At 58.2% G+C, this 12,759-nt stretch overlaps 5 protein-coding genes across 5 annotated transcripts in view, besides 13 other annotated features; all 5 read left to right on the top strand.

Annotated features, from left to right (window-relative positions):
* Window positions 1-53: 53 nt before the first annotated feature.
* Window positions 54-407, top strand: Tco025E_01403 (ADP-ribosylation factor 1; the record flags this gene model as incomplete). The annotated part of the gene is made up of 1 exon (XM_029368341.1): window positions 54-407. One exon carries the CDS (start codon window positions 54-56, stop codon window positions 405-407), a length of 354 nt encoding a protein of 117 aa, XP_029231486.1.
* Window positions 408-658: 251 nt separating this feature from the next.
* Tco025E_01402 (uncharacterized protein) lies at window positions 659-1,786 on the top strand (the record flags this gene model as incomplete). The annotated part of the gene is made up of 1 exon (XM_029368340.1): window positions 659-1,786. One exon carries the CDS (start codon window positions 659-661, stop codon window positions 1,784-1,786), a length of 1,128 nt encoding a protein of 375 aa, XP_029231485.1.
* A 406-nt stretch (window positions 1,787-2,192) lies between these two features.
* Window positions 2,193-2,211: a microsatellite.
* A 13-nt stretch (window positions 2,212-2,224) lies between these two features.
* Window positions 2,225-2,284: a sequence feature (A-rich).
* Window positions 2,285-2,412: 128 nt separating this feature from the next.
* Window positions 2,413-8,343, top strand: Tco025E_01401 (uncharacterized protein; the record flags this gene model as incomplete). The annotated part of the gene is made up of 1 exon (XM_029368339.1): window positions 2,413-8,343. The coding sequence occupies one exon, from the start codon at window positions 2,413-2,415 to the stop codon at window positions 8,341-8,343; it is 5,931 nt and encodes a 1,976-aa protein (XP_029231484.1).
* Window positions 8,344-8,357: 14 nt separating this feature from the next.
* Window positions 8,358-8,387: a microsatellite.
* A 51-nt stretch (window positions 8,388-8,438) lies between these two features.
* Window positions 8,439-8,467: a microsatellite.
* A 207-nt stretch (window positions 8,468-8,674) lies between these two features.
* Window positions 8,675-8,726: a sequence feature (A-rich).
* Window positions 8,727-8,799: 73 nt separating this feature from the next.
* Window positions 8,800-8,854: a microsatellite.
* A 157-nt stretch (window positions 8,855-9,011) lies between these two features.
* Window positions 9,012-9,037: a microsatellite.
* Window positions 9,038-9,174: 137 nt separating this feature from the next.
* Window positions 9,175-9,196: a microsatellite.
* A 285-nt stretch (window positions 9,197-9,481) lies between these two features.
* Window positions 9,482-10,849, top strand: Tco025E_01400 (biotin carboxylase; the record flags this gene model as incomplete). The annotated part of the gene is made up of 1 exon (XM_029368338.1): window positions 9,482-10,849. One exon carries the CDS (start codon window positions 9,482-9,484, stop codon window positions 10,847-10,849), a length of 1,368 nt encoding a protein of 455 aa, XP_029231483.1.
* Window positions 10,850-11,216: 367 nt separating this feature from the next.
* Window positions 11,217-11,235: a microsatellite.
* Window positions 11,236-11,345: 110 nt separating this feature from the next.
* Window positions 11,346-11,383: a microsatellite.
* A 52-nt stretch (window positions 11,384-11,435) lies between these two features.
* Window positions 11,436-11,490: a sequence feature (A-rich).
* A 173-nt stretch (window positions 11,491-11,663) lies between these two features.
* Window positions 11,664-11,689: a microsatellite.
* A 71-nt stretch (window positions 11,690-11,760) lies between these two features.
* Window positions 11,761-11,806: a sequence feature (A-rich).
* A 202-nt stretch (window positions 11,807-12,008) lies between these two features.
* The window catches only part of Tco025E_01399 (ATP-dependent RNA helicase-like protein), a gene marked incomplete at both ends in the record, with an annotated part of 4,050 nt that continues 3,299 nt past the window's right edge, over window positions 12,009-12,759 (top strand). The window contains one exon of the mRNA XM_029368337.1: window positions 12,009-12,759. This exon is cut by the window's right edge and continues 3,299 nt beyond it. Within this exon, the coding sequence (XP_029231482.1) occupies window positions 12,009-12,759 (751 nt within the window).

The following is a 12,759-nucleotide window of genomic DNA, read 5'->3' as shown; positions in this document are numbered from 1 at the left end:
CCACGATTGGGTTCAACGTGGAGACGGTGGAGTACAAGAACCTCAAGTTCACCATGTGGGACGTCGGCGGCCAGGACGTCCTGCGCCCGCTGTGGCGCCACTACTACCAAAACACCAACGGCCTCATCTTCGTCGTGGACTCCAACGATAGGGAACGCATTGGCAAGGCGCGACAGGAGCTGGAGAAGATGCTTACAGAGGACGAGCTGCGCAACTCCATTCTCCTCGTATTTGCAAACAAGCAGGACTTGCCCAACGCCATGAGCACGACAGAGGTGACGGAAAAGCTCGGACTGCAGTCGGTGCGGCAGCGCAACTGGTATATTCAGGGATGTTGCGCCACCTCGGCCCAGGGCCTGTACGAGGGCCTGGACTGGCTTGCCGCAAATATTAAGAAAACCACATAAAAGAGGAATATTTATGCGCTGAGGGCCTCTTTTTTATTATTATTTAGAGAACTTCTTGCATGTGTTGTAGCAGCCGCAATGTATGTCCTAGAACAAGCGCTGCTGTTGGAGTTTTTTTCCTTGAAAGCATTTTGCTGTAGGCTTGGAAATAATCGCTCTGTATTTTCTATTCCGTGTGTAATTTTATGACTGTGTAGTGTTTGCTTTTTTCTTTTTCGTCTGGGTTTTAACCTCACTGACAGGAATGAAAAATGCCGTTGCGGCCTTCCACCACGTCTGGCGGTCGGACTCTTGGCGGGTTGGTCTCCGCCTTTGGTCCCGCCCTTCACGGCTATCACAGGGGGGCTCCCGCGTTTTATCCGGAGCCGGTTGACGTTTGGTTGGCGGCGTTGTCGGACGCCGTGCCTTTCTATCAGCGATGCATGGTGGTGTACCCTTCGACGATGTCGAAGGAACGCGCGAAGTCGTTGCTGGGGCGTGCCCGGGAACACCTGCCGACGGCGCATCTTGCACCCCTGCGGAGACGCGTCTGGAGTGGCTCCCAGCCCGCCGAATCGGCGGCGTCGCCACGTGAGAAGGGCACGACGACCACGGCGGTGACATCTAAGGTGCTGCCCGCACTGGCGTCGCCGCTAGAGAACATGCCGCCGCAGTCCCTTGACCTTGTGGTGTTTGCGGCAAACGTGTTTGGGGAGGAGATGCTGCACGACGCGCCGTGGCATATTTCGCTTGCCCACCGCTGTCTAGCCCCCCACGGGGTTGTGGCGGTCATGGGCTACGCGACTCGCGTTGCCGTGGTGGCGCCAGAACCGGCGCGAAGGGACGCGGAGGACTTCATGGAGGATCTGCAACGCACAGCTCGCGAAGCGGCGCAGCAGACGGAGTTGCAGGAGCATGGCGCGGCGCTGGAGCGGGCGCTTGACACTAGCAGCAGCCTGGATGTGGGACACGCCGACATGTATTTTCCCTTCCGATCCACGAAGCGGCGGTGGTTTACCTCCGAGTACGCTGCGACGCCCGCACAGCTCGCCGCGGCGTACCGGGCCCTGCCAGAGTACCAGCTACTCTCCGGCAAAACACCCCGGTTCCGCCACATGCCGAGAATTGGAAGCCTACCGGCACAGTTGGGGGAAACAGTCGAGCAAGAGGAACCAGTGAACGTCCTTCGGCGTCATGCCCGCGTGGAGCCCCTTGAAGCCCTGCAGTGGTGCTTGCAGGCACAAGTGACGCCGCCGCCTGGAAAGAATGCGCCAGTGACGCCTCCGCTGCGGGTTCAAGTGCGGCACTTCATCATCACCTGCAGCGCACGTTCGGTAAACGCCGCGTCGGAGCCCTTGCCGCTTCAATCGTCCGGGAGGAAGATTCCGCGACTCAAGTAGGCAGGTGTCCTTTGCGAGCTGCGGCCGTCACACAGACATCCTCAAGAACGGCAAGCCCTATTCTGCCGCTGGCCCCTTCTGCGGGGCTGTTTTTCATTGACTTTATTACCATCCCCGCCTATAACGCTTTGCATGGGTGTCTGTCTGTGATTTCTCGTGGGTGTGTTTTATTGCCATTTCTTTTTCTTCGTTTTCTCGCCGCTTCCTCTTTTTTTTTCTTCCTCATTACGTCTCTCCTGTTTTATTTGCCCCACCAATTCTGTGCGGAACAAAATCGAAAGCATTTAAAGCTGGGAGGGAGCGAAAAAAAGAGGGAGGGGAGTGAAAAAAAAAAAACAAGTTGTTTTGTTACGGACACGCACACACATTCACATACAATAAAAAAAGATATTTCTTCTTGGTTCAGGTGTGTGTGTGTGTGTGTGACTTGCGTCAGTTTTTTCATCTTTTATTTTTCCATTTTTGTTTCTTTGCTTTGCTTTTTTTTCCGCTTCTCTTAGCCTGTGGTGTGCGTCCTCCCCCTGGCGGAAGAACAGGGTTGAGGGGGAATCGGCCGGGCCTGTGGGCGGGGGAATCTTCTCACTGCACCCCACGCCCCGACAGCCATGGAGGCGGTAAGGAGCCGAATGCTCCTGCTCGCCGTGCGGCAGCTGCTCGGCAGCCTCGTGAAGGACATTCAGAGCGACCAGCTGGAGCGCATTGGTCGCTCGGAGAGCTGCCTGGGGTTCAGCTTTGAGCTCTCCCGGCTTGAGCTGAACGAGGCGTTTATTAACAAGGAACTCCTGGACGTCCCAGCGGAGGGGGCGAGCCCCGCACAGTCAGGTGCGTCTGCGTCAGTGCGTTTGGTGCGAGGCCATGTAAACAGTATTCGCGGGGATTTTGCCTTGGGTCCTAAAGGACAACGCACCATTGAGATTGACGGCCTGCAACTTGTCTTGGATGTTGTTCCGAAGACAGAGTGTTCTGTGCCGACAGCGTGCCAGAGCCGCAGTGCGAGTCACAAGAGGGAGACGAGGGATCGGCGTAGTTGTGAGAAACGTGCAACTGGCCCAAGGAGCGGCTGGGAGGACGAGAATAGTGGCGCAGAGGACGATACTATCTACTCCTCCCTCTTCATGAGTGATACTCTGCGCAAAGGGGTGGAGGAGAGTGTGGTGCGCCCTGCATTAAGTGAAACGGGGTACTCCGCAGGGCCGTCTTCGCCCTCTCGCCACATTGATGAGGGGCTGGATGTGTTTGAGCGAACAATCAAGCAGTTTGCTCACAGCGTGCGGGGGTGCATACGGAACGTCAGCGTCATCTTGCGGATCCCGCCGCTGGGCGAGCGAATTCTGCCGGGGCGAGAACCCCCGGATGGCAGCTTGGAGCTGCTTGTCTTCTTCGAAGGCGGCTTTGAGCTGGAGGACATGTGCTCCGATCCGGCTGGGGATTTGGTGCATAAGCGCATCCGCTTCTCCGGTGTCCGCGCGGCCGTGTACCCCTACGGGCAGCGATGCACGATGCGCACCACCGAGGAGGAAGTGGAGGAGTCTGTTGACCTCGCCGACGTTTTTCTCTGCGGTGGGCGCACAGACGAGTTCAACAACGACATTGTGCTTCGCTTTAGCGAAGGCCGAAGCCCGGCGCAGGGGGCGGAGGCGCTGTTGGACTTGAAGGTCACAACGAAGTCCTTTTTCTTTATCCTTACTCCGACGCAGTTGGGTCGCCTGGTGCACGTCGCCCGCGCCCTGGTGGGAGCACCGGAGGGGGAAATGGAGGCCGCGGCCGCTCCTCGTGTGATGCGGTTCATTACAACCATGAAAGCGACGTGCCAGTACGTTTTCTGCGCGTTCCTTCTTGATGAAGATCGTCAGGGGATAAAAAAGTTTTGGCAAAGCCTGCAGCAGGGCGAGACTGCGGCTTCTGCTCACGGTGCGCCCCTGTCTTCGCGGGGCCATCGACTTGTGCTGCACCGTTTGCTCCGCCGCACGGGGTACTACAACGTGCACGTCGGCGGGATCATGCTGTTGGTTCAGCCAGTTACGGCGAGCACAAGCCGCTCTGAGGATGCGTTTCATGACGTGTTTGAGAACCACGGTGGCCGTGGCTGCTCCGCCGGGATCAGCACCATTGAAGTCTATGAACTGGCCCCCAAAAGCAGCGGCGAGGATCACCCCAGTGACGCGGAGGGCGGTCGACTCATCTTGACCACCAAGGAAAACGTTGACAATTACTCGGAGCGGCGGTACCGCGTCGCCATTGTTGCGAGGACCACCTACCCGCTGACGCTTGCGGAGGCGCGCTGGTATAGCGTTGACCTGCTGAAGGAGCAGGACAACGTGGCCGCCGTTGTGATGGAGCACGTTCTTGTGAAGACCTCGGGGGCGGTGCTGCTGGCGGAGTTGGACGCGGGCACCCTTAAAAGGCTGGGGGCCTTCTGGGCGCGCCTGCGTCACACCATGGACATGATCCCTGGCGCAACTGTCTCGTCGCAGCAGCAGCAACCGACCACGGACGTTTCCGGTTTGCCGTCACCCGCATTCGTGGCCTTGCGTCAAGGCTCGCAGGAGGACTTGGAAAGCTTTGAGAGGCCTTTGGGCGAGGGACAATTTACGCAGCTGCCACTGGAGCAATTAATAGGCGAGGGCTCTGGGGGTTGTTCCCTGGAGACGCAGGTGACGACGCCGTATGTCTTGCTGCGCTTTTTTACGCTCCAACTGGAGGGACTCACGTTGGAGGCGCGGTTTCCAGCATCCAAGGCACCCGACCCCGACTACTACGGCCCTTTGGCCAAACGCTTGTGGGAGCACTTGCGGAAGGAGGCAGAGGCCGCGTCGGCTGCTGCCACCGACCAGGCAAAGTTTTCCGGCGTTGGTGGGCCCTACCTTCCCTTGACGATGAGTGTGTACCTGAAGGCGCTTGATGTCTCGCTGGGCAGCGAAGGGGTGCTGGAGCTGTTTCTGGATGAGGGACAGCTCACCCTACACGACTACAAGGAGCGCGTGCAGAACACCATTGTCCGCTGCATGTTTGACACCTCTAACAAGGAGCCCTGCATCGTTGTGCGACAACGGCAACCCCAGAACTCAGACACAGAATGGAGCGTCGCGGACAAGGCGCACGCCCCCTTCACTGAGGCCTACAATAAAGAGGAGACTCAGGCTGAAAACAACAGTCTTATTGCGGTGGTGGCGAATATTCGGCAGATTCAGGCTCAACTTCATCAAGATGAGTACCTGCTTGTCCTTTTCTACTTGGATCAGGTGCTGGAGATGGTGGATGCCATGTGCACCGTCATACATGCTCCGTGCAAGTGCGGAGAGAGCGTCGCGTACGCGTCGCTGGAAGAGACGGCATATGGGTTCAAGTCTGCTCTCTCCGGCACTTTCAACAGATTTGAGGGGCCACTGCAACACAGCGGTACGGAGTATGACCCCCTCACCACTAGTATCAGTGTTCGACTGGGCGTTGAAGAGGTTGCGATGCTACTTCGGGCCCCGCGGCTTTCCTCCGCAGGGTGTCCTATTGGTGACCCGCTCTGGCGCTGCATTCCGCAGGAGGAGCGGCGCGGGATCGACAAGGAGCACCTGTACCACCTTTACGACGTGCTGGTTTCGAAGGTTTCTGTTTTTGTCCTTCACCAGGCCTCGATGCGCCTGGCGAAGACGGCACTGCATGGGAAGGCGTCCGACTTTTGCTTGCGGGAGCGGTTATGTCAGTCAAAAATGACGTACGTTGACTTCCCGTGGCCTGCCGAACACGCCTCCTCCCCCAAGTGGGGCGGCGTTGCCACGCTGCTTCAAAGTTACTCGGCCCTCTACAATCGCTCGCACAACATTCGCGTGCGGCCACCCTGCGCGAGTTCCACGGAGTCCTCGCGGACTCGTCACGCAGCCGGTGTCTCGCTGTGTCGCCACCGCAACGTGGAGGACCACACCGAGGCATACGACGTTGCCCTTCATTTGGATCGCATTAGTGTCTCGCACCAGACTGCCCATGAAGGGGATCACTGGCTGTTGGTGCTTTTGAACTACTTTTCCGACCCCAGCGACGACGGACTAAATGCGGCTGTGGCAGAAAAGGAGGTGATGGGAGCAACACCACATGTGGGCGAGCGGGAGGAGGCGCAGAGTGACGGGGGTGTTGCCATCGCAACATCCGCCGACGTTAACATCGCACTCAGAGACATTCTTGTGGAGTACAGGCCGTTTGGAAAGTCCTCCATGTTAGTTTGCCTGGCCCCTCGCCTAAGTGTCACCGTCGCCGTGCCAAGCTTGCCCAGGGAAGCCACGGCGGTGAAGGTGTACCTCGACAAGGAGACGATCTCGGTGTTCCTTCACGACAACTTTCAGCAGTACTTGCTTGACTACGACCAGGAGGCGGGGCTTGGCTCCCTGTTTGGTAGCAGCGAACGAGGTGTGGCGACTGACCTTAAAAACATTGGCTTCGTCCTCGTCGTGGACCTCGCTTCCTCTGGAGGAGGTCAGAGCGGCGGCGTTGGTGATGCGAGGGAGGTTGATGCAGGAAGAAGTAGGGTGCCCAACATCGCCCTCTTCGTGAATCCAACCGCCGAGAAGCCGGTGTTTGTGGAGCTACAGAAGTTTCGTGCCTCCATGTTTTTTGCCTACGACTCCCTCTACTACTTTCGCACGGTGATCGCACACTTTTTGGGGGGCCTTGACCTCGCCTATTTGCCCTCGCCCCATCTGCTTGTGGAACGGAGTGGCTCACGGTTCGAGTGCATCCTTCGCTCCAAGTCCGTCAAGAGGGGAAAACGGGCGCCCGTCACGTGCCACCTCGCGCCGGACTACATGCATCGGCTTCATCGGCTGCTGGACAAGTCTGTGTTGGATATTGACACTCCCGCCGCCGTTGACGCCGCCGGGGGCGAAGGGGCGTTGCAGGCGAGTCGTCCAGAGAGAATGTCACTGCTGCCTTCGTTTGCCGATTTTGAAATTATTGACAGCAACGAGCTTGACGCCGCAGCAGCGCCCGTTTGGGAGACGCGTGAGAATGAGCCGATAAACCTGATGCATTCCTCCAAGCACACGAATTTTTTGTCCGTGTATGGGGCCTGTTGTGGGGGTTTGCCGGAGTATGCGCAGAACCATAGGTGCGTCTCACGCTCTCTGCCGCCCAACAGCGCGGTGGCAGTTGAGATTTCCCTCTACGACTGCGACCTCAATGCCCATTTGTACGGGGGCGAGGATTTTGTCCACTTCGATGTGCCGCAGAGTTATCTCCACACCATACAGCGCTTTGGCAACATGGAGGAGAAGGTGCGGCAGGGATCGTCGGCGCTGTGGAGTGGGATGAGCTCCGATGTGGAGCTTAACAAAGGTAGGCGTGAGGGACGGCGAAGCGGCTTCCACGGCGTTGGGCGGCGACAGGACGAGTACGTGGTTGGCCGCTTCACCGGCATCCGGCTCCAAGTGGACATGCTTGTGCCTGGAAAGGCAAACTTCCTGCAGGTGTACCTCTCCGTGCGAGACGGCGAGGTGGTGGACTGCATTGAAAAGAGTTCTGTGCGCACGTTATTCATGGCCTCCCTGCCGCAGTTTCTTCGTGACCACGGCGGCGATTTGTTTGAGCTGAAGTGGACGACGGTTGTGCCGCGGTCGTCGTCGCGCAACGCCGGTGTGGTGGTGGTGGGGAAACCGGAGGAACAGCTCATTGTGCGGCTGCAGCCCGTTACTGTGGCCGTGCATCGACGTGCCATGAATTTGTTGTCGGAGTTTATTGGAGACCCGGAAAGTTTGTCGAGCGACGACAACGACATGGACGAGGTGTCGTCTCAGACGCTCTTCTTCAGCAAGATCGTTGTGTTTCCGTTGCAACTGACACTCTACGTCTACTTTGAGGGGCAGGACCTTTCCCGAGCCACGCGCATGGATAGGTTCGAACTCAGCAACTTCCTTTTGCCCTCCATTGAGCGGGCGCAGGTGCAGGTGCCTTTCATGCTCGTCACGGCCTGTCCGCTGAGTGGCGTCGGGGAGCGCATGCTAAGCCTCATGCGGGACCAGCTACTCAACTTCAACGGCTTTTTCATGCTTCTCTGCAGTGTGCAGCCGCTGCAGCTGGCGTCCAACGTTGGGTCGGCGGGTGTGGAGATTCTTTTTGCACCGCTTAGTGAGTACCGTCGCAACAAGCGTTTTTTCTCTGCCCTCTCAACGGCTCTTCGCATGTTTCTCTTTACGCTCGTCTCGCAGTCCCTCAACAGTGCGGTGCTGGTGTCGCGACGGGTGCACGGCGCCACCTCCTCCATGATTACTTCCTTCCTGCCGGGGGGTGAGTTGCCGCCCATGTCACGTGGGTCGCAGCCGGTGGGCCTCCTAGAGGGTTTGCAACGTGGCTTCGCGGAGCTTCTGCAGGGGCTTCGCCTGGCCTCGAACGTCGCCGCGTATTGCATGGGACCGCACGGGAGCCCCGTGCGGCTGCCGCTGGCGGCTCCCGTGGTGGTTGATGGGTTTATGCGCGGGACAATTGAGGTGATGTGCGGGATGCGCAACATGGTTGCCCCTGAGTTATACCTGCAGGAGAAGAAACTTTTTAAGGGAAAGCGACGGAAGAATGCCTGACAGTGACGGGGAGAAAAAAAAAAGCAAAGAAAAGAAGGAAAAGACCGCGTGGGAAATTGCGGCAGCTGGCGAAACACAGGTGCTGTCGCTCTTCAGTTTTGGTTTTGTTTTTTTTTGCTTTCTTCATGTGCGTCTGCGTGCGTTTATGTGTGGGCGGCCCTTCATGTATGTATATGTATTGACGACAGAGAGAGGGAAATGCCAGAGTTTTCTGCGGAGGCACTAGTTTGTGACGTCTGCTAGAGTTCACCCACGGGGCAACCCACACGGATTCTACGCGTCTCCATCTATAGACGCACTGCAGTGCTTCTCTTTGTGTACACGAATGCGCTTTTTTTTTTCTTCCTCTTTTATTTCTTGTTTTGTTGTTGTTGTTGTTTTTTGCTTCCAGTTTCTGCCGCCAGTGTTTTTTTTTTTTTACCTTCCCCGCTTTCCCCTCCTCTTCCTCTTCACCAACTTCTTGCGTTGTTTGACATCCGCTCGTCTTGTTTGCTTGCCGCTTTGCTTGCTTCCGCCGTCCGTGTGGCGGCTGCGGCGGCCCCACCCACCTGCTCTCCCCTGGTTCTCGCACGCGCGGGGGAGAGGCGTGTGGAGAGGCCGGGCGGCACCGCCTCCGTGCGGTTGGCGTCGCGCCCGGTCGAAGCATCCGCGCCCCGTACGGCAGAGAAATATATATATATATATAAATATTTATGGTCGTATTGGGGGGAGGGGGTGGGGAGGCGCCAACGATGCGTCGTTCTTCACAGGAGAAGTGCTAGTTCCAAGTTAGTTGTCTGTTTCCCCATGCAACTCCTCCTCGCCGTGTTTTTTTTGTTTCTGTGTGTGTGCCTCTCTCTCTCTCTCTCTCTCTTTTCGTAGCTCATGTGATTCTTGCGTCTGCCACAGGGCGAGTTATACCACCTGCCGCCGCGTTTTTGTTTTGCATCATTGCAGTGTGGGGGAGGCATCGGGCAATCTCGCCCGGCGGACGTCGTGCAGAGCGGTTTCTCTGTTTGTATGCTTTGTTTTTTTTTCCCCCATCTATTGTTTAGTTTGGGCTCCTTGCGGGGGCGGCTGCGCGTGCGCGTGCCACGACCGTTGCTAAGCGAAGGAGGGAGAAAAAGGGACAGGGCTCAAGAGGAGCGGAAGAGAAGGCATGGAGGGAAAGGTTGTGGTGCTGCTCCGCACGAGCAGCGTCGCCCGGGCCCCCGTCTACAGGCATCTCCGGGACAAGGGTGTTGTTCTCGTGCTCGTCCACCCCGTACATCCGGCAGTCGCGTTCGACGGTGTCTTTCATTATCATCTGCTGCACGACACAAATGACGTGGACGCGCTTGAGCCCGTGCTTGGGCGTTTTCTTAGCCTGCATGAACTCTCGCCGGACGCCGTTATATCGTTTGATGAGTACGGTGTCTACCCAGCAGCCGTGTTGGCGCAGCGCATGGGGTTTCGGCCCGTCCCACTGCCGCCAGAGAAGCTGCGGCGAACAAACGTAAAGTCTCTCCTTCGCGAGGACTGCGCGAGAGAGGGCATCACCTCGCCGCTGGCGGGGGTCTTGCCTCGCCCTCCAGCGGGCGAGGTCGACCTACTGGCGCACGTTCGACGTGTGTTGGCGGCGGTGGGGGTTGAGTTCCCCCTTGTGCTAAAGCCCTCCCCCGGCGCCGGGAGCCTCCTCGCAAAACTCTGTTCCAGTGCGGAGGAGGTGCGGGACCATGCGCTGGTGATGTGGAACGCCTTCGCCTCGCACAATGCCACGAAGCACTTTGAGGCTGTTCTCAGTCCGACAGGGGAGAAGGAGGAGGTGCAGATACTCTTCGAGGAGTACATTGGCGGCCAGGAGGTGGATTTGAACTGTTGCGTAGAAAACGGCAAGGTTGTGTTCTGCTCTATCGACGACAACTTTGAGGTGTGTCCGCCGTACTTTGTCGAGGTGGGTGGGCTGTGCCCCACCGCCTTGCCACCCCACGAGCAAAGCCGACTGCGGGATCTGCTGGACACATTCGTGGCATTCCATGGCGAAGACCTGCATGGGGTGCTGCACTTTGAGGCGAAGTACGACTTTGAGCGACGCCAGACGTACCTAATCGAGGTGAATTGCCGCCTCGGGAGCGCCGAGACGAACAGCATGCTGCGCACTTGCTACCGTGGGCTGCAGCTGGGCGAGTCCCTCGTGCGCTGCGCGCTGGGGCTCTCAGTGACCGAGCAGCTGCTCTCCCACTACCCGGAGCGGCTAACGGAGGTGGACGGCGACGACGCCTCCTTCCCGGCGAGTTGCTACTGTGCCTCCGTGAACATATATCCTCGCGCCGAAGGGGCGCTGGTGCGGGCGGAGGTGCCCACATCTGAAAAGGCACTTGTAGACTACAGCGTGTCTGCCGTGCCAGGGGAGCTGGTGGCGCCTCCGCCAAAGAACTTCTACCTCCTCGCCTGGATGGTGGCCCAAGGCGCGACGGCGGAGGAAGCAAAGGCGGCAATCGCCCGCCTCACAGAAAGTTTTGTGCAAGAAATATCCATGGCCCAGTGAAACTTTCTGGAGTGAACGGACGGAATAACTGGAGTGGGCGGGGGTGTAGAAGTTGTCTTTAAAACCCGGCAAGTAGAGGAGTAGGAGGCGCGAAGGCAAGGGCACACACATACACACTACAATATTATATATGTAATAAAGTAAAATAATGGGAAGCGGTGCTTTTTGAAAACTTATTTGCCGCTTGACGTGGGTCTTTTCTCTGGTTGGCCTGCGTTTTTTTTTTGTCTTTCCGTGCCGTGTTTGAGGGGGCGGGCGACGGCGGCGGAGCGGGGGTGTCTGGGAATGCACAGACTTCCCCTCGTGTGAAGCTAGCGGGCATGCGTCTACTTGTGCGCTCCACCCCTCGCGTGTGCCTCTGCGAGGATTTGTTTTTTTTTTTTTTTGCTTCTCACAGCCGATCATTGTGAGGTGGACCCCGCTTCACTACTCTCTGTTCTTACCACCAAGGCGATTGCGCACTGCAATTCCTCTTTGTATGCGTTGTCCCTCTGTCCGCGTGCGCGCGCGCGCCCGTGCGACACACCCGCGCGCAACAGCAGCGGCAACAAACAACGAAGCTTTGAAATTTAAACCGCGTGTGACATTTTTCCTTTTGTTTTTGTTTCGTGAGTGTGTGTGCTTTTTTTTTGTATTTGTTTGACTGTTTCTGGACTTTTTGCCTGTGATTCACTTCCACAACGTTGTCCCGGTGTGGCTGGCCTGCGGTTAGTGGCGAAGGGTGTGGGGGATGTTATTTGCTGGCGCGTGCGCGCGGCATGCATGTGCGTTCGCCCGGCTGCCCTCTTTGTGGACTCTTTTTTTTTTCGCGGCGGCTGCTGCTGCTGCTGCTGCTGCTGCACGTGTGTGCGGAGCCGCCGCGGCACCCCGCCATTTCTTTGACTGTTCTTCTTCTGCACTGCCATCCTCTCTTTTTTCTTTTCTCTTTTCGTTTATTTTAAATTCTTTTTTTTTTTTCTCTTGCCGCACCTGCAGTCTTGCCGTCTCGCGGAGGACGATTGCTTGAAGCGAGGGAGGAGAGACGGAGCGCAGCAAGCGCGGGGAGCAGCAGTACACGCAGGCAGCGCTTAGACATCCGCCGCCCCCTCCCCCCGTGCCCGGGCGGCCGCGTCACTGACGGGGCGCGAGGAGAACGCAGCTGAGGAGCCGCCGCGGCGCGATGCCGATGTACACGCTCAACTCCTCCTCTGTGCGGCGAACTCAGCGCCCGCCGCCGCAAGAAATGCAACCACCGTGGCAGGAGCCACAGGCGCCGCTGCCGCATGAGCGGGCAGGTGCGGTGGGAGGCCCTAGGCCCGCGGGCGCCCCAATTCCAGTTGGGCTCGAAGGGAACAGGCCAGCGGGCCCGGACGCGCGATCGCAGCCTCCGCCGGCTGAAGTGGACCTGTACGGACGGCTGGGAAACCCGGACTCTGCCTGGGGGACGGCGAGGGCGGCAGGGGTTCCGCGACAGTCGCCCGCGCCTTCGCTGCGGCAGCTGCAGTTGCAGGAGGAGCTTGCGCAGGAGAAGCTGCGGGTTCAGCAGGAGATCGCTCGTCAAGAACAGCGGCTGCAGAATCAGCAACGGGCCGTGTTCCACTTCCCGCAGCCGAAGGGAGATGGAAGTGAGGTGGTGCGGAAGTTGGCCGAACTGCAATTGCAGCAGCAGCAGCAGCCGCAGCAGCAAAGAGAGCCTAATAGAAGTCTCCCGCCACCGTACGTAGCGCAACCAGGGTTGCCTCGGCAACAATATCTAGCACCACCACAGCAGCAGGAGCAGCAGAGAAATCAAAAATGGCAGCAGCAAGAATGCCAGCCGCAGCAGCAAAGAGAGCCTAATAGAAGTCTCCCGCCACCGTACGTAGCGCAACCAGGGTTGCCTCGGCAACAATATCTAGCACCACCACAGCAGCAGGAGCAGCAGGGAAATC

The sequence above is a fragment of the Trypanosoma conorhini genome (assembly GCF_003719485.1).
Source record: "Trypanosoma conorhini strain 025E chromosome Unknown Tco_14.4_contig_00045, whole genome shotgun sequence".
NCBI classification, from domain to species: Eukaryota; Euglenozoa; class Kinetoplastea; order Trypanosomatida; family Trypanosomatidae; genus Trypanosoma; species Trypanosoma conorhini.
Note: the sequence above shows the minus strand (reverse complement) of the source record. Positions and strands in the feature narration are given on the sequence as shown.